General features: G+C 38.5%; 2 protein-coding genes and 1 long non-coding RNA gene across 5 annotated transcripts; all 3 read right to left on the bottom strand.

Annotated features, from left to right (window-relative positions):
• Positions 1-362: 362 nt before the first annotated feature.
• LOC143877289 (uncharacterized) lies at positions 363-8,731 on the bottom strand. 3 transcript variants are annotated; one of them, XR_013250586.1, is made up of 5 exons: positions 8,606-8,731; positions 7,403-7,926; positions 6,077-7,250; positions 828-895; positions 363-698 (listed from the first exon to the last, which is right to left on the bottom strand). It is a non-coding gene; the product is annotated as an uncharacterized LOC143877289 (long non-coding RNA). The 3 variants fall into 3 exon arrangements; XR_013250585.1 differs by having other exon boundaries at positions 828-882; XR_013250587.1 differs by lacking the exon at positions 828-895.
• Positions 8,732-16,383: 7,652 nt separating this feature from the next.
• LOC143876528 (acidic endochitinase-like) lies at positions 16,384-17,480 on the bottom strand. The gene has a single exon (XM_077378232.1). The coding sequence runs from the start codon at positions 17,428-17,430 to the stop codon at positions 16,528-16,530; it is 903 nt and encodes a 300-aa protein (XP_077234347.1). The 5' UTR covers positions 17,431-17,480; the 3' UTR covers positions 16,384-16,527.
• A 2,948-nt stretch (positions 17,481-20,428) lies between these two features.
• LOC143877288 (acidic endochitinase-like) lies at positions 20,429-21,547 on the bottom strand. The gene has a single exon (XM_077379272.1). The coding sequence runs from the start codon at positions 21,499-21,501 to the stop codon at positions 20,599-20,601; it is 903 nt and encodes a 300-aa protein (XP_077235387.1). The 5' UTR covers positions 21,502-21,547; the 3' UTR covers positions 20,429-20,598.
• Positions 21,548-26,227: the final 4,680 nt, after the last annotated feature.

Genomic DNA, 26,227 nt, shown 5'->3' with positions numbered 1-26,227 from the left:
ATTTAACTTACTCTCCCACAAAACTCCCGGGCACAAAAAAAAACCCAGCAACCAAACAGAGCATAAAGAGCATGAATAGGCACTTTGGTCATCCACATTAATAGTGAGCCACGGGATGAAGGGTCTTAATCATGCCGATATCAATGCTCTCTTGCACATCTAAGAGCTTCGATACAAATGCTCTTTATATCTTGGGTTCCTCAGTTCTCACGTTTTCTTAACTCATGAATTTTCTACACATTGTCAACGTAGACCCCTCTAACAAGGGTTGAGCCAACAAATCCCATCACTTTTCTTAACCCACGACTTTTCGTTAAAGTTATTTTGTCATGAAAAATTTGAGGTGATAGTATGAGAAGGTCTTACCATCAGAAGCATATAAGAAGCCAAATCCTTCATAAAAATCACTGTGTTCAAATATTTCTAGCTATTGCCGGATTTGAATACGGACCATACCATTGATCATTTTTATTGTGTATGTACTATGTACAAGATCCAATGAGTATGATTTTCTCTCCATCTCATCTCCCATTATGGGCCCGACAGATGAAGGCTCCATATCACACTAATCTCAGACTCCTCATAGTAAAATATTGTTTCCATCAGTCTATATTTCAAGCAGTCTATTGAAGATATTTGTTTTCATCGGTCTACATTTCGCCGTGTCAAACCTTTCAATGATTGATTCCTCTCCATACCTGCGAAATAAAAGAAAGGAAAGGTAGTTAAGACATGCACCCTTAATGGTAGGCAATCCAGAGGAAAGGATTCCATTTGTTTTAGAATAATCTAAATAGTAAGATGAAGAAGTTGTCCCAATAACATACCCTACAGACAACACCACTTGTCAATCATGTGGATATATGAAAAACAGCTCCGAATCTAAAAAACAATTCTGAAAATCAGTTTTAAGTCAGATAATCAGAAACTATAAGAAATTGAACAGATAAAATCTATTTGTCAAAGCTCAATATGCATAAATATTTTTTTTCCGAATGGCAATATGTATAAACTAGTGGGACCAACCGTTTGGAAATAGAAAGTTGATTAAAGAACGATGGAAGACAAGGGAAAATTATTGAATACTGGATAAAACAGTGAGTGAGAAGCTGAACTTAAAAATCGAGATTTACACAGCTGATTTAGTAGTTTGAATTCAAATTGAGTCTCTTTCCGATTCCCAGTATGGAAATTGCATAACATGTTGAGAATAGCTTGAAACAGAGGTATTTGAGCAGCCTCTGATCTTAGTCTGACTTGTGACATCAAATGATTACCCTAAAAATATATGGGTAAAAGGGTGAACGATTGTCGATTAAAACAGGGATATATGGAAGAACTGTGAAGAAAATGGGGGATATCACACTTGAACATGCTAAAGAGTGCTCAAAATGAATGTCAATTCTCAATAATCATCTAAAATCTCATAACCCATATATGTATGAAGGATTTTCAGCAACAGGTATGTTATATTATTTTTTTTTGAAATGGAGGTATGTAATATTTTAGGGCATAGAACACAGATAGTAATCATATCAGTCGTTTCACATGATAGAGACCCAACAAGAAACGAATTTTGTAACTGTGGATTAACAAATAAAAAACCTGAGACAATGAATGAAGATAAATATTTGCCTTGTATATGGTTGACCTCAAGTTGCCAAATAGCGTACAATGAATATTCTCTATATGCATTTTTTACTAACCAAACATTGAAACAGGAAAACAAATATCATAATAAACAACCAAGTCAACATATTATCCTCAACCAAGTTTTATATCACAACAGTTACTCTCCAATCATAAATGAAGATTTTGCTTGATAAACATATTATCGAGTCGAACTCAGAAGCAGTAATCATGAGGAATTGGATGTTCATTTTCTATTGTTGGGCATTCCCTACTGAGAGGATTTTATATAAGGATTTTTTTTATTCTCGAAGAATGAGGGGCAAAGGGATTGATCGAGAAAGATCTCTTGTTCTTATTATAAGATCGTGATTTGATCCACATATTTTGGTAAAAAGAATAATCTTCTCCTTTGATCATAATCAAAAATGGAAAGTGTTCAATTGGAACAGGAAAACGTGACTGAATTGGTCCTAGTTACTCTTCGGGACGGAGTGGAATAAGGGAGGAGATTCTCGAACGAGGAAAAGGATCCAATTACTTCGAAAGAATTGAACGAGGAGCCGTATGAGGTGAAAATCTCATGTTCAGAACTCTTGGTTCATGAAAAAAAAATTCGACTGAGAAGCACTCACTTCTTTAGAACCTAAGGTTTATACAGAATTCTAACAGTGGATGAAATTGTTTTAAAAAAAAAACCAAGAATGAAATTACATGAACCTACCAGCTAAGTTGAACTGAGAAGGACTCACTTCTTTATAACCATAATAAACAACCAAAGCCAAAACAAACCCATCAGAACTGGTACATTATAGAAACAACAATTCAAATGGGACTTGAAAGAAATACATTAATTATAGGCAAAAAATGCCCAATGGCAATACTTAAATATGGCTTAGCATCATTTTAAGAGTGGACAACAAGTATATAATTAAAAATAATAACACAATCAACATTTACAACCATATACAAAGATACCTAAAACCCATTTCTAATCTTACAATGGAAATAACAAATCCCAAAACATAGCATTCAAAGCCCAAAATAACCCCAAAGCCTTTTATAATCCAAGAACATAAAAGGGAAAAACTAACAAAAATTCATCCTCATAAACAATATAAAATCCATCTAAAAATTTTGAAAAAAGAAAACAGAGAAAAAATATGGGGAAAAAAAAATCTAGTCTGAATTTATTCACCTCCATCCCAAGGGGTATCGTCAGGTCTGATATCAAAGCAAAAATAATCCCAACAAATTTGGTATTTCCAAAATGAATACAGCCCAAAATATTGAAAGAATAGAAAGAATGAACCTCACTCTTTTGCAATGCAATACTATAAAAAAACCAGCAAGCCATGCTACTAAAGAGGCTATAAATAGAGATTCAAAAAAACTGTATTAAGTAGTACTGTGAAGATCATACGACACTATCTGTTTGATTCTATTAGTGGAGGTGGCGCTGCGGTGATGACAAAATGAAATCGATAGTCGAACCCTCGTTCTTAATCTGCAAAACGAAGTCTCCATGTCGAAAGAAACTCGTCTCTCTTCGGTTTAAAATGAGTCTGAAACCTAGGCCAGCAAAGAAATTGAAATAGTATCCGCCTGTGTTGTGTTGTATGGGCTTCACCTTCTCAACCCCTGATGTTCTATTGACGTTCTATCTCCTTGAGGAACACGCGGTCGCCAGGAAGGCGATGATGGAGTTGGAGGCTGTACGTGCGTTTTTCTTAATGGGGCAATATAAATGGGAGGAAGGAAAAAAAATATGGGAAGGATTAACTTCTTTAATTGGAAATGTTATGCTGGAAGGTCTTTTACAAAATAAGAAAAATTCTACTATCGGAAGAGAGAGATAAAGGGATAGAGATTTTAGGATGCTAGCCGAGGTTTTAGTATGCGTAGAGAGAGAATTAGTTCAATTAAGCTCGTCTAGAGTAGAGAGAGAGAGAGTTGCGCCATGGAGAGAGCGAGAGAGAGGAACTTTCATGAAACTCTCTTCGAAATTTTTGGTATGGGAGAAAATCCATGGATAACATTCTTTAGAGAGGGGAACTTTCATGAAACTCTCTTCGAAATTTTTGGTATGGGCGAAAATCCAGGGTCGTTTGGGATTCTTGAAGTCTTTTGAGTCTAGATCCCACGTAGATCAAACGCTGGATAGGGGGGCCATCCACGTGGGCGTGAACAGTGAAACCCCCATCTTGCTATATTATAATGGATAGATAATGAAAGTAAAAATTCAACTCACTACAAACATGGTGTAGGTGTATGTATTAAAATAAAAAAAAGAAACCACCGTGGAACGTAACACTCAAAAAAGGATGTAATCAGTAACAGAATACAGAACACATAAATAAAAATCAAACCTAGATAAAATTAGAAACCATGCTTAGGGCTGACCTAGTGATATGAACATAGCCCAGCTAAAAGAAAAAGATACGCACATCCCATTTAGCATAACTAACATTGACACAGGTATGACATTGACACGACAATTTGTAGAAGTCTGTTATACCTTGTGGCTGTCAGAAAGATGAAATTCATTCCTGGAAAACATATAAACTAATTCTTTTCCTGTGCTTCACTTTATGGAAGTCACACATAGGTCATTACCACACAGAAAAGGACATGGAATGATATACTGGTTAAATAGTAATGCAATCTGATGAGAAATAAAAGAGAAGACAGGAATAGCTTTTCCTATGAGCGCAAACTTGCAAACGAAGTTCAAAATAAGGTATGAAGAAGCAAAAGCATAAAAAAATAGAAATATTTATTAAGACAGCCAAATAACCTACATAGGAAAAAGGGATTTGCTAGCGTCCATCGCAGAAGGCATGTCGCGGATGGTCTGTTGCATCTGACAGCAGCCACAGAGGCTCACTTTTCAGCAGATTTTGGCTTCATTCACGAGGTGGCTGCTATCAGATGCAACAGACCATCTGCAGAATGCCTTATGCAATGGACGCTAGCAAATCCCTAGGAAAAAAAGTAACATGTAATATTTGGAAACATATGTTAGAAGTTAGAACATCCAAATAGGTAATGTATTAAATCATCCACGGTTAATAGGGTACTAAATCATGCACAGTTAATAGGGAAACTCTTGATTGAAAGTGATGCAGAGAAAATAACAAATTTGTACAGGTATATTTTCTGATTCATTGAAGGAAACAGATAATACGTATGTAAGTTAAAGATAAATAAGAACCTAGCATGCACGTAGGCATGCATAGATGATATTTCTGATTCACAATTTCCATAGAGCATTGCCATATCAAAGCATGGGGTGTAAAATTGTGGTCCCACGACTCCCACCCATGCTAAGTACGGGTGTAAAATGTTGGGTCTCACCCTATCAAAATGTGTTATAAGATGATTGGTGCACTCATATAATGCATGAGGTTTGAAAAATCCACCATAAAAGTTTTTCAATAAAAAAATTCCATGAAAAAAAAAACCAATGACAAGAAAAAAACATATTTATGAGGTAGTTATAAAGAAACTTATATGATGTACTTAATAGTTAAAAGGAAAGTTTACATTTATAACGTTTTAAATAACTCGGAGAACCGCCCAAGTTTTTTCCTTTTTTTGGAAGTGACAGAACTGATTTTATTAACAAGAAAAGTTGAAGAATCCTGGCGACCAAGACAGTCAATACACAGAGAAGAACAGCACAAAAGGGTAAAAGGAGGCCCAAGTTTTCCCATTATATGGTAAAAGGAGGCCAGCCTGGATTCCTCTGAAAAAATGGGAAGAGCAAAAGAAAAATCAGAACTAAAACTACTTTAACTAGCACCTGGAAAGTCACTTTCACAATCAAAGGTAAAAGACATTTTTACGTAATTTCCCCCAAATGGAGCATGTGTGTGAAATCAGGACAGTTGATCTTGTAAAGCTTCTCATCAGGCAACATGCATTGTTTGCTGTCCTCCCATCGCAATTTGACATTCATGAGAAATATAAGGTACTAAAAAACCAACAGTTTATCTTTTTTTTTGTGAAACTCTAAACAAGGTTTGATGGGTAAGGACCTAAGACCGTCCAATCAAGGTGTCCTAAATAGCATTTGGCCGGATGTATGGTTGCCGTTTGGATCAACAGATCTGATCATGTATGCTGATGCGGATCCAATAAGTTTCTTTTAGAAAGGAGAGTAAAAGTGACTTTATGTTTACCATTTTTTCAACAATTACAGTTCCAGAGAAATTAAAGATATAATCTTAGCATTTTTAGACTAACCATAATGATGTATACCATGCTACATTTGTGAGACAACATAATATAAATGGTGAATTTTCTAACTACACGTTTAATTAAGAACCCTTGTATCTAACAGTGACATTAACCAAATCCACCTTTGCATCATCCAAGAGAGTTTACCATGCAAACAAAAGGAAAACTTACTGAAATGAAAAATGCAAAATGATGGAGAGTTTACCATGAGTGGCTAATCCTCAGGGGAGGAATCCATGGGCTCAGAGGAGGAGTCCATGGGAGGCTCCTCAGGGGAGGAATCCATGGGAGGCTCGTCAGAGGAGGTACTCATAGGAGGATCGTCAGAGGAGGTACTCTTGTGAGGATCGTCAGAGGAGGTGCTCTTGTGAATAAATAAGTCTCACTTCCAAGCGCCGTATTATTTAACTGTATCCAATAGAAATTTCAGACGTTTCATTTTATTTTCTGAGTCAAGTCTTCTTTATTCGCCCAATAAAGGTGGAGGTGCCGGCCGCGGCGGAAAGGTTGACCGAATTTGGGAGGAGGCTGATAAGCAAATGGAAATGGAGTACCATCTTCGTCAAGCTTTTCGGTTCAAAAACACCGAGTACATCTTTATTGAACACGAGGAAGTTGTGGCGGCATACCATGTGAAACTATCAACTGAATATGCTGATGTGCTATAATACTTGATTGATAAAATTACATTTGTAATTTCTCCAAGTTGCTCCGAAATCATAGCTACAATGATCCGTGATGCGGGTGTTCAATTTTAATGTTCTGACCCACCTAGGTAATTTGATTTTTGTCTTTTATTTTTAAATTTTTTTTCTTTGTTGTCCGTGTGCTTTGTTGTTATCGGCCCTAGATCCCCCCCCTACCTCAGATTCATCACGTTCATCATGGACTGATAATTCTAGCATCGCTACGCCTCCCAAGACTACTTCTAGCATCGCTACGCCTCTCAAGAATCAAATTACCTAGGTGGGTCATAACATTAAAATTGAATACCACGCATGCATCACGGATCATAGAAGCTATGATTTCGAAGCAACTTGGAGAAATTACAAATGTAATTTTATCAATCATGTATTCTAGCACTATCAGCATATTCAGTTGATAGTTTCACATGGTATGCTGCCACAACTTCCTCGTGTTTAATAAAGATGCACTTGGTGTTTTTAAACCGAAAAGCTCGATAGAGATGGTACTCCATTTCCATTTGCTTATCAACCTCCTCCCAAATTCGGTCAACCTCTCCCACCTTTATTGGCCGAACAAAGAAGACTTTACTCAGAAAATTAAATGAAACGTCTGAAATTTCTATTGGATACAATTAAGTTAAATAATACGGCGCTTAGAAGTGAGACTTGATTAATCTCACGCTAAAAAGAATCCTAATAAATAGCAAAGAGAGACTGATTAATCTCACACTAAAAGAAATCCTAAATAACAGCAAAGATTCCTAATCCGATCGTATCATTAAAACTGATCCAAACGATCAAAGAAAAAAATCCATTGGAATAAAGGAAATCGGTCAAATCCTCACCTCTTCCGCCATCCCACCTCTTCAGCCGCCCTCACCCCGTCCGCCATCCCCAAGAGCAGAACTTCCTCATGGATCCATTGAGAATTTGAGAGGAGAGGAGAATCGATAGAATAATAGATTTAGGAAAGAATAATAGCAAAAAATAAATTGAACTAGCATTCGTCTGTCGAAAAAAAAAGTGATTGGAAAAAGAATGGGGGATGACGGTGGTGCTTTAGGTGGTGCTTTAGGTTTCAGGTGGCCGAATCAGGGTGGGAAACTTGTGCAAGAGGAGCATCTGCCATGGAAGGAACAGAAGGATCGTAAGAAAAAGAGAATAGAGCGTATGGGAGAGAAGAGAATCCGAGAGGATAGTGGTGATTGGAGCTGTTGTCGTTGTGGGTTTCATAATTTTAGAAGGCGTGTGGAGTGTCGGCGTTGCCGGAAAATTTGGTCCTCCCTGGACGTAAACCAAATTTGGTCCTCCCTAGACGTTGTAGTTGTGGGTTTCTTCCTCCATAGCTCCGACACGTATTTGTAAGCCCCTGAATGGCACAAACCAAAATCAGAACCCCACTCCAAAACCCATCTGAAATTTCAGACACAGAACCTACAAGTATCGAAATGCAAAACTCCTACATCGGAAATTTTCTTTCCTAAAACTGAAAGGCAAAGCAATGCAAGGCGATATATAAAGAGGGAAACGAAATTAAACGAAAGCAAACCCAAACTCTGATATCAAATAGTGTATTAATATATACAGCACCGAATCAGCAATCTAAGAACCAGAAATTCCCATGAAAGACATCAAAACTCTGAACCTAAGACGATAAATCCATAAATCAGGGAAAAAGTAAGTTGACGGACAGATTCTGATAAGGAAATGAAAATAGGTAATAATCAAATTTCCTCATCGGATCCAAAAAAGAGGGGAAAAAACGATAGACCAGTCCTTTGAGTCCCATATAAGAAGCATAAAGAAGCCAATTTCGAATCAAACCCTAAAAATCTAAGCATTAGTAGACACGCTGTTTTAAAAACAGAAACCCTAACCATTCCTAGACATGCAGATTTAAACATAGCAAAAAAAAAAACTTTGCCTGACTCTATCCATCGAAACAAGTAAAAGAAAATCAGAATAATCGAGATGCATAAAATATGATAACAGAAATGCAACGGATAGATTATACAGAGATCATTCGAGAAGAGATAGCAGTGGCTTACCCATGGCTGCGTGATCCTCTTCTTCCTAGGGTTTACTCTCGCATAGGTTCGGCTCATACTTTATGCCCTAATCTATTATATATGGAAGTGATATATTTGTCCCCTTTTCTTTACCGAGACAGCCCTCGTGTAATAATGACTAATCTTTTACAGTACGAGCGGGTGGTCCAGAGAAGAAGAGGGTTGGAATATATCATTTTCCAATAATACATACCAAATGCATCGCGGACCGTGTATATTGGATAGGTAGGAGAGGATGGAAAAAATGATCCAGTCGAACCCAACTATGTGAGGATTAGAATTAATCGATTTGGGCTAGGTAGATCCTTTCACCTTCTTCGTAAAAATTTAGGGTTAGTCGAGTTGAGTTGTACATACCAAATGCGTTGCGGCTAAGTATGTTGCCTAAAAGTCAGCCTTTTCACTTTTTCAAAGCCATGTTTTTTAATCTCAGCCGTTCACAAGAAAAAGGTGAAAGGGTGATTTGCCGGAGAGGCACCTAGTCGGATGGAGGTCAAGGATCCTCATCCTCGTTTTGTGAAAAACATGGGCCACGTCCACTAAAAGACAGATGAAGGACGCTCAAATTCCTGTAAAAGCAATAAATACATCTTGGAAATGTCAAATCAACGGTTACATCACTCCCGTTATTATTTCCCACACGGAATCGAGTTTTCAAAGTTTTTTTCCTTTGTGAACAGAGTAACCTAGTTTGCTATTTTGCATAGTAACAGGGTTTGGCCTTTTTCTACAGATGAGGTAAATTTGATGGTCTCTTGAAGGAATTGAAACTGTATATGATTTTAAATTTGAAAAGGATAAAAATGCAAAATGTTAGGGGTGGCATTATGATCTTTCCACACTCCTTTGGTTTTTAGAGTTTTTAGTATGGTGTAAGCTTGTATTATCTAGTACTTTCTGAGTAGTACTGTATGGCCGCAGCATAGGACCATTCAAAACTGTTTCATTTGATGTGCCACAACATAAATAGGTGTTGCCTCAAAAATCATTTCCATATGATGATACTAGCCTTCCGATCTATAGAGCAATTTATAGAGGAACCGCATGTCATAGAAATGCCTATATATTGGAAGGCAACGATCATCCTATGGAAATCAACTAGGGTGCAACTTGGGTCTGGTTGGGTCGAGCTGTTGATAATCAATGAACTGAAATCAACTTGAATCCGACCAGATTATTAAGGTAAAATCTCAACCTGAGTTGCACCTTTTAAATCTACAAGTTGTAAAGATTTTTTTGCGGGAGTTATAAAAGTAATGGCTAGTAACTGAATGGTTCCCAACAACTAAGGGTGTATTGTATCGTGTGCGCCGCATTGTTTCAAGCATGTCTCTTAATGGGTGCCATTATACGAACCAAGGGGCGTGTGATGACCATAGCACCTCGCATGTGAACAGGAACATGCCCAAGTGCAAAAAAGAACACAATATCTCCAAAAAAACACAATTAAATAAGTGGAAGAAACAAATTCAGGCGCAAATTAACTTATTTAAAAACCAGAGATTTTATATGGTGTAAAACTGTATAGTCCAATATTTTCCAAAGGGTTCCTTTTGCTCAGGGCACTTGTTAAGCATCATTTTATTGCCCTTGGGATCTTGAATTTCCACATACTTTGAGGAAAAATTCTCAAAACATGTGTAAAAGTCTAAGGGGCAGTTTGGATACGCGGATTTTAGAATCCGGGTTTTAGTTTGAAAACAATGTAAAAGAGGGTTCATGATCAAGCTGTTGTATGCTGTCTTAACATCGTTTCTTGGATTTTAAGTAAGAAACCGGGTTTTAGAAATCTCTCCCACATCATGACATTTTTAAAACCTGCATGGGACGATCTCCTGCTCTCTTGCTGTCAGGAAGGGGGGGGAGGAACAGAAAATGATGGTTGGTCTCCTTCTTCTCTCGTCTCCCAACTACGATCTGGAGGAAATCCAAGATTCTAAAATCCGTGTATTCAAACGGCCCCTGAAGTATTTGTAAATAACACCAGAAAAAAGTATTTTGGTCTCTTTTACGCACGATAATAACGCTCCTTTTTTGTTGTTAGACATTTATACTTCCATCCCCCCACGTGTGTCCCCTCTTTTTAGGGTTGGCCTACACATGGCACATGCGGCCACTCTTTTTGGTTGGCCATATTACATGTGGATTTTTTTAATATGAGTTTTGAACTCAGGACCTTTACTCTTATACCATGCGAAAACAACCAATTACTGCAAAAGCTTAAGCAGTTGGATTTGGTGTCATTTAATCATTTATACTTGAACACTCTGTTGTAGAAAATAAGACAGAACATAATGCAGAAAATAGAACAAAAGAATTAATTGGGCAAGGCACTTCTAGGAAGCTTTCTTTACGATAGTAATTTCCCACATATAGTTGCAGATGTACTCTTGAAATTCTATCTCCAGGATACAATGCCCAACACAGAGAATTTTAACAACGTACAGCTCCATTTTTGAAAAAATAAGGGATTATAAGGGCTTACACCATATATGAACTCGAGAAGAGATTTTTACTCCCCTATTGTATCACCAGGGAGGCAGGGACACCAGCGGCAGTGCATCAATAAATAAGGGGGGTAATTTATGTAATTTGTCAGGGACCCTCACACAATACATTTTGCGGATGGTCTGTTGCAAAAGAAAGTAGCCACATAGCCGGCTTTTCAACAGATTTTGTCTTTACATATGAGGTGGCTACTCTTTCCTACAACAGACCATCTGCAAAATGCCTTCTGCTATAGTCCCTAGCAAATCCCATATTTTATTAGGCTCTAAATGACATTTTTAGTTTATATTCCTGTGGGAAGTGATATATCCGCCCCTTTTGATCACCAAGAACACCCTCTGTCAGTGTTTGTGGCAATCAGGGGCGTCGAATTCTTCTGACATAAGTACAACAACCCCCCTTTAGTCATTGATACACTGACAGGGGGTGTTCCTGGTGATCTGAAGGGGCGGATATATCATTTCCCTTATTTAAATTATATTATCTTATTATTATTTTTTTTTCAAAAGGGACCTCTATCAAAATCATAACGTACGCATTAGGGTCTTTGAGAGAGGATGGATCACATCATGTGGTTGGATAAATATACTACCTAGCGCAAGGGTGGTTACTGTGTGATCGGAAGACAATGGGCATTAGTCTGCAACACTAATAAAAAAAATTCAGTAACCTTAAAAATAGGTTATGGGAGAGAGATTTGTGAAAAAATGTCTAGAAAGACCCCTAGAAGGGTATGTTTCCTACTTCGTTGTGGACTACATCTCTATAATAGGGCCCCCACGCACTGGACTTCACTCTCAGGCACCCTATCATTTCTCTTATCTTCGAAGCCTCAAGAGGTCCGCCACTTCATTTTTCAAACAAAAATGTGTTTGTGGACTTGGAGGTGTGCAGGCGGGTCACGAAACAAAAAGGTTTTGGTGGTTCACCAACAACCCTAGAACAGGACCAAAATTACTTTAATTCTTCTCCCCTTTGATTGCTTGTTAGGGATGAGCACTTCTATTATTTTTCAAAAAGTATTGTACGGGACACCCCTTAGTATGATCCAAACCGTCCATTTGATGGCACAACGTAGGATGATTTAAACTGCCCATTTGATGGACCGTTGATTTGATGGGCCACAACGTAAATAGGTTGTGGCCCAAAAATCAATTTCACAGGATGATCCCAACCCTGCGATTTATATAGGTTTCCATAATATACATCAAGTCGTCCATTTCAAGTGCAAACACTAAACTTAAGAAACCCTAAATCTATTATTCTATCTTTTCTCCTCTCCTCTCAAATTCTCAATGGATCCACGAGGAAGTTCTGCTCTTGGGGACGGCGGACGAGGTGAGGGCGACGGAAGAGGTGGGGATGGCGGAAGAGGTGGGGACCGCGGACGAGGTGAGGGCGGCGGAAGAGGTGGGGACCGCGGAAGAGGTGGGGATTTTACCGATTTCCTTTAGTTCAATGGATTTTTTTCTTTGATCGTTTGGATCAGTTTTAATGATACGATCGGGATTGATTTAGTAGGAATCTTTGCTATTATTTAAGATTCTTTTTAGCGTGAGATTAATCAAGTCTCACTTTCAAGCGCCGTGTTATTTAACTGTATCCATGATGTATGCGGGGTATTCAATTTTAATGTTCTGACTCACCTAGGTAATTTGATTTTTGTCTTTTACTTTTACAATTTTTTTCTTTGTTGTCCGTGTGCTTTGTTGTTATTTGTTGTTATCCTTGTAGAACACAGGGCCCTGGATCTCCCCCTGCGTCAGATTCATCACGTTCATTCTGGATTTGATATTGTACCAACAGTTGACCACCTCAACTCAAACCGAGTTGTTTTGGATTTTGAGATCCAATAGTGAATCACCAATAATCAGTTTTTGACTCACAATCAGTTCTCAAAATCCAAAACAAACAGGGACTAACAATTAACAAAGGAAAATGTTATCCGCACTACTATATTTTGATGATCACACTCCTCACTTTATTAAAGTACGGTATGGCCCAAACCATAGGATTATCCAAACCGTCCATTGTGGATTGTGAAGACTATTTCAATGTTGAAAAAGAAAAACACATAACTTCTTCAAATGGAATACATTATTAATATTAATATAAACTAGGATCATATGTATATGTTGGCATTAACATCACTACTAAATGGAAATTTGAAATTTACAATTCGGGTTGGGTCGGGTCGGTCGGGTTGCCCGACACCCCAACCCGACCCAACCTGATTTCCAATTCAGGTTGATTTTCCCCAACCCTAACCCAACCCGATCTGCAAAAAGCTTAACCCGACCCAACCTAAATTCGGGTTGAACCCGACCCAAGTTGCACCCCTAGAGAGAGGGAGGGAGGGAGATTCTAATGTTGCCTTTGGAGATGGAGAGACTATTGATTTCCAAGGATAATGTAATGAGGGTAAACTGGGGAAAACAGAAAATTAAAAGCTATTTAAGGCACAAAAATTGTACCATTGGTAATTATGAAAAATTTAGGGGGATTAGCAGATATATTTTGATCCAGGGGGTTTATTGTAGTTTTCCCTGTAATCTTTGGCATGTGGGGTATGGGGGATCAGAGAATTTTGGCGAGTTGCAATTATGGAAATGAAATGATCCAAACCATCATATTCTTCGTTAGGAATTAGGATATTAACCAGTTGCAATCGTGCTGAGCGCCCCAAAAAAGAGAGCTTTATAGCTTAATTTTTTGAAAAAAGAAAAGAAAAGAAAGAAGAAACATTCACAATGACGATATAGAGAAAATTTCAACAGAAGAGGCCATAAAAAATTCATCTAAAGAAGCAAGGACATATATCTTTAACCAAAAATAATGAATAATTGACATACTTAGTAATTGAAATACAACAAATTTAAGCACAAAATCAAAGGAATTCATTAAATTTCGCCAAAAGGGAATTATCACAATATTGAATATGTATCCGACTTTACGTGCCTTTGTGTAAACAAAGCAAGACCATAAAGAAGCAAGGACATATCTTTAACCAAAAATAATGAATAATTGAAATAGTTAGTAATTGAAATACAACAAATTTAAGCACAAAAGCAAAGGAATTCATTAAATTTCGCCAAAAGGGAATTATCACAATATTGAATATATATCCAACTTTACATGCCTTTGTGTAAACAAAGCAAGACCATACACGAAAACAGAGATGAGTATGGAAGACATGTTCATCAATCCCAATTGAGTGTCCAACAAACTTAGAAACTGACCCACTATCTTCATTTCTATGACCCAATCAACCATATCGTTCCCATGCCCATGTGCAGACACGCCGGTAACGTCCCACAACAGCGGCATGAGAAGCCGCTGTTGCTACCACTGTGGGATGAAGGATCAAAGCCCGGAACTGTTTAAAGGCACATCCCAACAATATAAGAACCACACTCAAGTTGCCTTCCCAAGCCACACCCCAAAAGAGTAGAGAGACATGCATTAGAATCGACAATTGATAATTGTCAACAATATATATATCTAGATGTCCATTATGTAATCAAGGACTAGAATAATGTAATGATCCAAGTCAAATACAAATTTAGTACTTTAATGATAATTAGTGATCAGTAGGTTTCAGATCAAATTTAAGTTCTTTAATGCTAATCTTATTTCGATCTCTCCGCTGGCTCTTCAGGTTTTGGTTTGATTGGGGTCGAAGTAGAAAGAAAGCTTATGTCCCTATTCCAGATTTAAGTTAGCAATGACATTGATCACCTCTTCCAAATCAAGAAATCCCAAAACAATGATGCATTTTATGAAAACCCATCATTAACAATACAAACCAAGCAATCTCAAAACATTACTGAATAACTAATTGAACTGAAATTCTGAACAAAACAAAATAACCAGCTGACTGTAAGCCCTGCTGAGCATATAGCAGGACAAACACCTAGCAAATGTACCCACTACTCAGGGGAAATTTCTTCAGGTCAGGTAGTAGAATGTGCCTAGGCTCATTACCATTTAGGTCATTAAGAGCCCAAGGGACCTCGCCATCCTGTGGGAAGAACTGGAATTCTTGTAACTTTGAGTGGCCTTGTCTTGGTCTTTATTCTCCAAGACAAGGCACAACGTACAACATACAATTTTGGTCTTTATTTTCCAAACGAAATCCCGTTTTGCTAGCTGCCCTCTAGAATTGAAAAAGCTGTGATCAAGGCATCATGGGTACCAACAGTACATAACGAAGAAAGCAGAAATGCAGATCTAATAAATCCTCCGGGGGAGCCGAATCAATTTTGTCCGTAAAACTAAAACTAAAATCAATGTATGGTTTGAGGACCTTTTTTATAGGCTTGATATTTGACCCAACAACTCATGGTTTGAGTACATAGGACCCTTATGATCCGCTTCTTTCTACTTAAAATGGGCATAAAACAAAAAATTTCACTTAAAATTTGGGATAAAATTTGTTTTAAGTCCATTTTATGTAGAAAGAAACGAAGCTTTATAAACATTCACTGCTAGCAGGTAGGGGTGCAATTCATTTTTTAGCAACAGCTAAACCCAACCCAAGTTGGACCCCTACTATCAAGACATTTGCCACAAGAATGACTTCCAGATTGTATCTAGGGGATGTGCATTTTAGTGAGAATTTATGGAAAGAGAAATTAACAGATTCACCTTTCCTTAGAATGAACTAACTAAGCAATAATCTAATATTAATTGGTAACTCGACTTATTTGAGTAGATTTTAATATGTCAATATTTGCAAAATGGCACCGTATAAAAACATTAAATAAAAACAAAATACAAGATAAACCTAGAAAGACAACTTCATTGATGAGGACAGAAATACAATGAGGGTTCATGACTAGGCTAAGAGTCACAGAAAGACCACTACATCCAACAACGAGAAAGAACAACTCTACGGCAAACCGAGAAACCAAAATGAGTGAAAATAGTAGTAAGTGGAGAACTAACTATAGAAAGGGATTTGATAGGGACCATCGCAGAAGACATTTCACAGATGATTTGTTACATGAGAGAGCAGCCACATAGGCTCACTTCTCAACAGATTTTGTCTATATTCATGAGATCGCTGCTCGCTCATGCAACAGACCGTCTGCGAAATGCCTTCTATGATGGTCCGTAGCAAATCCCCTACAGAAATAACCATCATTCTCGGCATATGGTGCAAAATAATGGCTCGAATCCCATCAAAATATCGTGTAGAATGCTGGACCCCAACCTATGCACGAGTTTGGGTAACATGATACTCAGGACAAGCTAATCACTCTTTACATGAGTGTACACACACAACCATACACGGATACAATAACTTTGGTGGGTATGTGCTAGGATAGACACATGCGTTGCCACTAGGGTCATGGGCTCAAGACACTGAGACACACATTTTCACATTTAGATCAAACAGCGTGTTTGATAGCTGAGCTATATCCAGTCTGATCATCATAATACTTGGACCACAACATCACTCCTCCATACTTATTAGAGTGTTTCAGTAAGGGAAGCACTTTTGATGTAAGGTCCCCAGTAGGGATGAAACCACTACCTGCTGCCTCAGGAGCCGCAGGCAGTCCGAGGAAGATCTTGGTAGCTTTAATTGAAGAAATCCATTGTTTCCATGCATTGTCGAGATTGCCGATATCACCCGACGAGTATTGGCAAGGAGGGTTGTTGTAGAATTGGACCCACACATAATCAAACAAGCCAGTCTTTAGGGCCCCTCCAACCCAAGCATCTGGGAATGGGCATTGTGGGGCCGCCGTTAAGTACACTTTCTTTCCTCTAGAACTGAAGGAAGAGAGATCTCTTGCCAAGTCATCCCAGTGATCGGTGGTCCCACCTTCGATGTCAAAATCAATGCCATCTAGGACTGCATCACCTAGGGGTCGTGAATCTGATTTGCCACCTAGATAATTGTCCCATAGATAGTTTGCCACTTGTCTAGCATCATCAGCCGAAGTTAAGAAGTAGCTCCCAGCCCCTCCTCCTATAGAAAGCATCACCTTCACCCCTTGATCTTGGCACGTTTTTATGTCATCGCTTAGGCCGGTACAACCATTAGAGTAAGGGTCACAGTGGCCAGCCAAATTGATTTGTGGGGTCTGGCCATTGCCAAAGGTGCAAAGGAAAGCTAAGTTCACAAAGGCGTAGTTTCCGGTCCCACACGTCTCAGCGAGCGTTCCTTCGTTGCCGTTTTGGCCCCAATAGATGGCAATGCTTCCTCCATGTGATTGAGTAATCAGAATCTCTAGCAAGAAAAGAAGTAACAAAGGCTTAAGAACATGAGAAGATGAAGAGGCCATTGAATTGTGAAACTGATGGGAACAGAGGTCAATGTAAAACAGAAGAGTTTTTAAAGAGGATCTGATGCTTCAAAGAAACACTATGTGCTTTAAATAGTTACTCCCAAGCCTTCAAAAGACTCGGATAGGCTTATCGTTCGTGCAGCAATCATGCCTGTCATTGTCTACTGCCGTGGATTAGAGGTTATTCTTATGTTTTATATACTATTTTACTGTCTTTACTCTTTAGCATTAGGATTGGCCAAAATAGAGGCTGCCCAACCATTTTTTAAATGAGGAATTATAGTCCAAAGGACAAATAAGGATGGGGCAAAGTTGTATGTGGGGACCACTTTCAACGATCTGAGCCATTCATTTGTTGGCCCCACCTTGATTCTTCATTGTTTTCTATTAGAGACGACAGATGGTTATTATAATAAAATTTACAGACATTAATGTCTTTAATGCTTGGACATGTTCATAAACGGCACGTTGAGTTGTTACCGTTGTCCAAATATGCATACCAAAGGTAATAAGTGAAAAGTAAGCTTGTGATAAATTATTTTCATGGTGTCGCTGATCAACGTTGGCGAAGGCACCAGAACCTTAACAAGCGTGTCATTCAGACACTTGGCCACACATCAAAACATGAATTAAGGGGTTGGTGAGTCCACAGATACTCTTGAGATCAAACTCACAATCGAGTTTCTAAAATCGATGTAAATTAGTGAATCCGACCATACCAATGCGATTAGAAGGACACAGTTTCTAATAAAGACCTTCAGCTTCATCAAATGTAGGCACATTCTCTGATAAAGCTTTACAGAGCAGGGGTTGAGCCTCTAGCTCGTTGTTAAAAGGATGTGTTCCTCAGCCAAGAGGTCAGGGGTTCCATCCCAGCTTACCTCTAAAAAACATAGCTTTATAGAACAAATGATCGAGATTTGTCTGAGAATCACTGTCCAAGTGAAAGAAATCTCGCTTAATCAATCCAACCACTTCCAAAGTCTTGTATCACCTTCAGCGATTCACGGAAGGCTTTAGAAGGCTGAGACTCAAGCAGCTCGGGCAATCAAATCAAGTAATAACAATGGACGATGGGGTTCAAAAGCAATTATGCGCTTGTTGTTGACCCTAGAAATTGGTATCAATAACAAAGATTGACGGTCGATAGGAAGGAGCGAGAATTTTGTCTCAGCATCGAAATACTCATTGTTGAAATGTTGATATCACTACCGTATTTTGATGATTGCACTCCTCACATTGTTAAAAAGTACGGTATGGCCCGCACCATAGGATGATCTAATCCGTCCATTAGATGGGCCACAGCCTAAATAGGTTATGCCCCAAAAATCATTTCCATAGGTTATCCGATCTATAGAGGATTATGATCAAGGTTAGGATCAACCTATGGAAATGATTTTTGGAGCACAACCTATTTAGGCCGTGGCCCATCTAATGGACGGTTTGGATCATCCTATGGTGCGAGCTATACCGTACTTTTGAATATTGTGAGGAGTACGATCATCAAATACCGTAGTGGTAATATCATTTCCCTTCTCTTATCTTTTAAAAAGGGGAGTGATATTCCCCCACACCACGCCCCCCCTCCGGATAAAATCTCCCCTTTTCCGTGAACCATGCTTGAGCATAAATTCACCCCCTTTAAGTTTAACGTTTGGGGGGGGGGGGGGGGATGGTTGTGGGGGCGGTAATAGTATTATTCCCTTAAAAATTATGGTATGTAAATGCAGCCTTAAAATCATTTTTTCCAAAATTACATTTAAATGCCCATCATATTCTGGTTGCATTTAGGATGTACCCTCGTGTTGGTAATTTGTTGCTTATACAAACATGTGCTGGTAATTTGTTGCTTATACACATAAACACAGGAAGAGAACCACTTTTCCCTCCCCCATTACCTATTTTTTTGGTTTTGTTATTTTCAGACTACATGTGATACTTGTCAAACCATCTGATGAGTGATGAGTCATCCATATCAAGCAAGCGTGACAGGACTCATCTCTCAAAAACCATATAAAGATAAAAATACCCATCTTAGAAACTTAATTTTTATATAATTTTAGAAATTAATGCATGTAGGTGTGTGCCATAAGACATGATGATCGTGGCTACTTGCCACAATCAGATCACAAATCTCTGATCAAGAGCTGATGACCACTTCATCCAACATATTCAAGGTCCTTATGGAGAAAGACAATTGGCAGGAGTTCGTTGTCCATGGGGCCTCAATACTAAATCGGTTGGAGCATAATTTTATTTTGAAAGGTATCAATTACAGTGTAGTAGGAAGGCGTTGATGGATTATGAGAATGTGGGAAGCCGTAACGTCTTTTATGTTATGAGAATGTGTGTTTTTGCTAGTGGACCCATGTTAATGCTAGAAGAGTAGGTTAACTTGACAGTGCAAATCTCAAACTCTTGTATGAAATTGACCAAGGTAAATTGTGTCAACTCTAAAACAGGAGATAAACCTATTCGATTGAAGTTTTTGTTTCTTCTATATAAAATTCAGATGGGTGATGATATTTTGCACACCCCCCTGCATTACATGCACGCTCCTCTTTTAACCTGATTTGACGTGAAAAGTGGGTATGTCAAATCAGTGATCACGTTAAAAGGTGACCGTGCATGTAATGCAGGGGAAGTGAAAATATCATCTCCGAGATATACTAAAAAGCCATTGAGGAAGAGATATGAGTTTTTTATTTATGAAATTAGAAAGATTTGCTCTTAATGCAGTTCAGGAAGGCATATGAATTGCTCCAAATACAGTTCTGTTCAATCAAATTTCAAAGCCCGGTGTCAAATTTCAAAGCCCGGCACGGCACACCGCGCGATTAGTATCTAGTAAGAGTGATTGGCAATTTTTTTTTGTTTCTATCTTCTATATTGATGAGAAAGTGAGTAAACCCAAAACCCCTTGACGATGCTTATCGTAATGATAGAAAAATGTTTAAAAACTTAACGAGATTCGTTATTGACAATTGATGGACACATGAGACTTAGATATGGACAACGCAGGCTAAAAACTCTTTACACCGAGTATACACACAAACATACATAGTTACGATAACTTTGGTGGGTAAACTAGGATAGAACACAGACACGCTTAGGTTAGAGCCACTAGGGTCAGGGGCTCAACCCCAACACACTTCCACGTTTGGATCAAACCGCATGTTTGATAGCTGAGCTATACCCAGTCTGATCATCATAATACTTGGACCACAACATCACTCCTCCATACTTCTTAGAGTGTTTCAGTAAGGGAAGCACTTTAGATGTAAGGTCCCCAGTAGGGATGAAACCACTACCTGCTGCCTCTGGAGCTGCTGGCAGTCCTAGGAAGATCTTGGTAGCTTTAATTGAAGAAATCCATTGTTTCCATGCACCGTCGAGATTGCCGATATCCCCTGATGAGTATTGGCAAGGCGGGTTGTTGTAGAATTGGACCCACACATAATCAAACAAGCCAGTCTTTAGGGCCCCTCCAACCCAAGCATCTGGGAAGGGACATTGTGGGGCAGCCGTTAAGTACACTTTCTTTCCTCTAGAACTGAAGGAAGATAGATCTCTTGCCAAGTCATCCCAGTGATCGGTGGTCCCACCTTCGATGTCAAAATCAATGCCATCTAGGACTGCATCACCTAGGGGCCGCGAATCTGATTTGCCACTTAGATAATTGTCCCATAGATAATTTGCCACTTGTCTAGCATCATCAGCCGAAGTTAAGAAGTAGCTCCCAGCCCCTCCTCCTATAGAAAGCATCACCTTCACCCCTTGATCTTGGCACGTTTTTATGTCATCGCTTAGGCCGGTACAACCATTAGAGTAAGGGTCACAGTGGCCAGCCAAATTGATTTGTGGGGTCTGGCCATTGCCAAAGGTGCAAAGGAAAGCTAAGTTCACAAAGGCGTAGTTTCCGGTTCCACATGTCTCGGCAAGCGTTCCTTCGTTGCCATTTTGGCCCCAGTAGATGGCAATGCTTCCTCCATGTGAGTGAGCAATGAGTATTTCCAACAAAAAAAGAAGCAACAAAGGCTTATAAACATGAGAAGATGAAGAAGACATTGAACTGTAATACTGCTGGGAACTAAGCTCAAAGTAAAACAGAAGAGTTCAGGAAGATCTGATGCTTCAAAGCAACTCTATGGGCTTTAAATAGTTCTTCCCAAGCTCTCAAAACATGGATAGACTTATTGTTCGTGCAGCAATCATTCTTGTCATTCTCAACTGCCGTGGATTAGAGGTTATTCTAATGTTTTATATATATTTTTTACTGTCTTTAGCATTGGGATTGGCCAAAATAGAGGCCCCTCAACCATTTTTGAAATGAGGAGTTGTAGTCCAAAGGACAAATAAGCATGGGCGAAGGTGTATGTGGGGATCACTTGTTCAATGATCTAAGCCGTTCATTTGTTGGCCCCACCTTCATTCTTCATTGTTTGGTCGATTGCAACCCTTTGATTAGTAGCCGACAAATGGTTATTTTAATAAAATTTACAGACATTAATCTGACTTCTTATGCTCGGACACTTCTTGCATATAAACGTACGATACGTTGAGTTGTTGTCATTGTCCAAATAAGAAAACCAAAGGGTAGAAGAAAAGAGAACCTTGTGTTGAGTTGTTGTCGTTGTCCAAATAAGCAAACCAAAGTTTAAAAGAACAGATAAGGAACATCGTGTAGAGTTGTTGTCATTGTCCAAATAAGCAAACCAAAGGTTAGAAGAAAAGATAAAGACCCTTGTGATAAATTGATTCCGAGGTGTCGCTGATATAAAAATTGAATGTTTTATATCATCTAAAGAGTTGGAATAAGAAGAAACATTAGTGGTAGACAAGGATCAGAAATTCTCGAACTCGTGGATGATGAGAAATTCGATGAAGGGCTAATCCAAATTCTTCATATGTAGCTTTGAAGCATTGTCTTTGTGACTCGAACCATTCATCATCTTGGCCTCATTATGGATCGTCCATATATTCGATTGTAATTTTCTAGAAAAAGTATGGAAAGGAATTTTTTTTTCCAAAATTTCATACTTTTCCATCGATAATTACATATGAAAAAAAATAACATGAATGATTGGGATTCATGTTTCATTAGAGGGACTTTCAATTTATGATGATATTATTCTAAGTAAGCCATAATCATACCATTTCTCAAACTTTTGGAAAGAAAAAATCATAAGAAATTTTTTTTGCTAGAAATTTTTTTCCTTATAGTGCCCAAGACTAACAACAACTAAATATGGCTGATGCCAGATGCCACCCACTGCGTCCATTTACTTTTTGTACAACTTAAGTTTTGATGGATTTAGATCGCCTCTTTAGTAAATGTGAAACAGCCAGTTATACTCCAAAAGCTTAAGCTAATGGAGATGGCGTTATTTAATCTTTTATACTTTAACACTCCCCCTCACGTGTGGCCCCTCTTTCTAGGGTTAGCCTACATGTGGCACATGTGGACCCTCTTTTGGGTTTGGCCATTGCATGTGAATTTTTGCTATCCGGGAGGTTTGAACTCAGGACCTTTGATACCATGTGAAACAACTAATTACTCCAAAAGCTTAAGCTAATGGAGATGACATTATTTAATCTTTTACACTTTAACAGTAAATGCTTTAAAAGGTAGATTTTGGAATTTTTCTTTACTTAATTATATGGTTGAAACGTTTGTCAATTGGAAAATGTTTTATGAAAACTTTCCCTAGCAATGGTGTTCACTACAGCTCTGGCTGGCTGCAAAGAAAGTTCCCACTTGTCATAGGAAGTATAGGGAAATTGAATAAATATTTTACAAAATGGGATTCTTAAGGACTTCCATTTCGAGGATCAGACGGTTCAAAATGGTGATCGAGCCGAGGAACTTGCCGAAGAATATTTCTATAAGGTCGATCTTCTGAAGCGATCAAAGTTTGGGACAAAGGCTTTGTTGATCGATCGATTGATTGATTGTCGATCTTCTTGAAGTGATCAATGTGAATCCTACATCGATGGTCCTCGTCAATTCCTTCCAAGATTTCCACTTTGGAAGTTTCTAATTTAAGACATCATTTCCTACGGTATTCAGAAAATTTCTAAATTAGTCAAACTTTAATTAAGAAATATCTTTTTAAAACATTATCTCCCAAAACATGATTTGGCTTCCAACCCCACGATTATTCTTCATTATCTTTTTTATCGGATCGTATTCTCTGCTGTTGATTGTATGCAATTCCTACATGATCTACTCATCAAGTGGGCCCCGCATGAAGTGAAAGTAAAGTGAAAGTGTAGTGATGAATGGGGATTTCGGCTCTGATCCCTAAAAAGAACGTGAAGTGGATGCCATTATCAAACTCGAGTGCCATAAGTGTGCCAATGTCAAAATAGAGGGTTGGAAGGGGTGGCATTATCAATGTATATGGATAGATCTAGAAGGGGGTGCCATTACTAAAATATGAACTTTTTAAAATATTTTACTCAAATATTGCATTTTATTTTCTCCCAAGATAGAAAATGCAAAAGCTAAAAATTGGGCACCATGTTGGCAAACGAGGGATCAGTTAAGATATATGCGCTTAACGGCTTAATGGTTTCTGTAAGATTGGTGGATAAAGTCACCCCCTTCAACGTTTTTCTTTGCCTTTAAAATCTAATTAATTTGGAGGGGGGGGGGGGGGGGGGAGGATTTTATCCAACAGAGGTGGGGAAATATCATTTCCCATACGCTTTCGGACAACGAACTTGCCTGCCTCCTACTAATTAAAGGCTTCTGTCCTGACTTCCAAACTTGCTTTCCGACTTGAGAGCGGAATGGGGACTTGCCTGCCCTCTACTGATCAAAGGCTTCTGACTCCTGACTTACTTGCCAGCTTTCGAATACAGCGGTAATCTTCTTATTAATGATTGTGACAGCTTCTACAGGATATGTACCACCTTAGGGTCAGATCGACGAGCTTGGGAATCAATAAAAAATGAGTGGACGGTTAGGAACGCCAAGGTACACAAAGGATTCGTCATGGAAATAATGTAGGTATCCAAAACCAAAGGGATATTTTTGCATATCACGCATCGCATCGTTGGATATTTCACTTTCTCCAATCAAACGCAAGAACCATTGAGAACGGAAAATTTTGGCAACTTTCTGTATTCTTTCCACAGAAAGAATGCAAACAGATACGTGGGTGTTCAATTGATTTTGTTAGAATCTTGGTTATGAGGGGGAAATCATTTGCATCAACCATTATTATGCAGTTGAGCCTATTTCTTGCTGTATGTTCATACGGTCCATGGATATTATTCGTCATTACAACTCCTTCTCATTGGATGCCGGGAAAGAGAAGGGTCTTAAATCAGAAATTTTCACTAATCTCTGACTCATCTTCATTAACAAGGGATTTGCTAGCCAATTTCGCATAAAGCCATTTCGCAGCTGGATTTTGCATGCGAGAACAGCCACCTCAGATGAAATAAATGAATAAGACAAAATATTTTGTGTGCGAGAACAGCCACCTCATGAAATAAATGAATAAGACAAAATCTGCCAGAAAGTCAACTTGTGTGGCTGTACTCCCATGCAAAAGTTAGTAACGAAATGGCTTTCTGCGCTAGCAAATCCCCATTAATAATAGGCAATGCCTATGTAATAAGCATTTACACGAAGATAAAGATAAGAAAGATAATCATAATCTAATCCTAATCTAAACTATTTCCCTTGTCTATTCTTATTACCTCTCCTCTCACCTAATACATGGTGATCCAATGGATCTTGTGGGATTTGATCTACTCTAACAGGAGGGTGAATATATCATTTCCCTGATCACAGACCCTATTATCACTGAGCATGGTAAAAAAAAAGGGAAATGTTATCAGCACAATCATGTTTTGATATTTGCACTAACAAATCTTATATATTATTACTTAAAGACCTGTCAAAGGTTATTAACATTCTCAAAATGCTCTGACAAGCCAATTAAAAAGGAAAAGACAAAATGCATTTGTGCAATTATTAAAACATGGGTGCTGATATTATTTCCTGTAAATAAAATGTCTTTAAGGCCATGTTTGAAACACATGAAAGTTTTTTCGATAGAATATTTGGAAAGGGGGCAAGGAGGGTGGCAGAGGAAATGAGAATTGAGAGGGCATGAGTGAGGACTGAGGAGAGAACGGGGAAAAGAAAAAACTCTTCTCAAAAGAGTGGTTTTGTTGAGGTGCTTCGCATTATCTCCTCAGTCATGCCCTCTAATTTTTTTCTCTCTCTCCCTCTCTTCCAGTCTTCCTACCCTTCTCTCAACACTTGATAAGCTGTATGGTGATTGCTGCTTATTCTGTTAATGTTCCCCAATCAGTTGGAGCTAGATGCCATCTCCTTGGGTGTTAAGAGAGAGACAGAGCTGGGTGTCACTAAGTTATGGATTGAATTCTTCGTTTGCTGTTGATATCATTCAGGGGAAAGCAAAAGCAAATTGGTGCAGGTCTGGTCAGATCAGCGAGATGCAGAGCATTCTTAATTAAGAACTTTCACTCTTGGCGAATTTCACACATTTGGAGAGAGGCAAATGAGGCAGCCTACTTCCTTTCTAAGAGAGAATGCCCATGTAAGGGTTCGAATATCATTCCTTTCCTGTTCCCCATCCCAAGCTCCTCGATATTATTCAGTCGGATAGAGAGGGGAAGATCTATACTAGATTGTAATTTTTCTTTGTTTTTTTGCTTTGTTTCTGTTGTCTCTCGTGTCTCGTCAGGGTCTGCCTAACCCCAGCTTACTAATATTCCATGAAAAAATATTTCGTGGTTGCCAATTGATCGA

Source organism: Tasmannia lanceolata, unplaced genomic scaffold (genome assembly GCF_043159265.1).
Source record: "Tasmannia lanceolata isolate RefF3 unplaced genomic scaffold, GAP_Taslan_0.1 ptg000005l, whole genome shotgun sequence".
In the NCBI taxonomy this organism is placed as follows: domain Eukaryota; kingdom Viridiplantae; phylum Streptophyta; class Magnoliopsida; order Canellales; family Winteraceae; genus Tasmannia; species Tasmannia lanceolata.
This window is presented reverse-complemented; position numbering and strand designations above follow the sequence as displayed.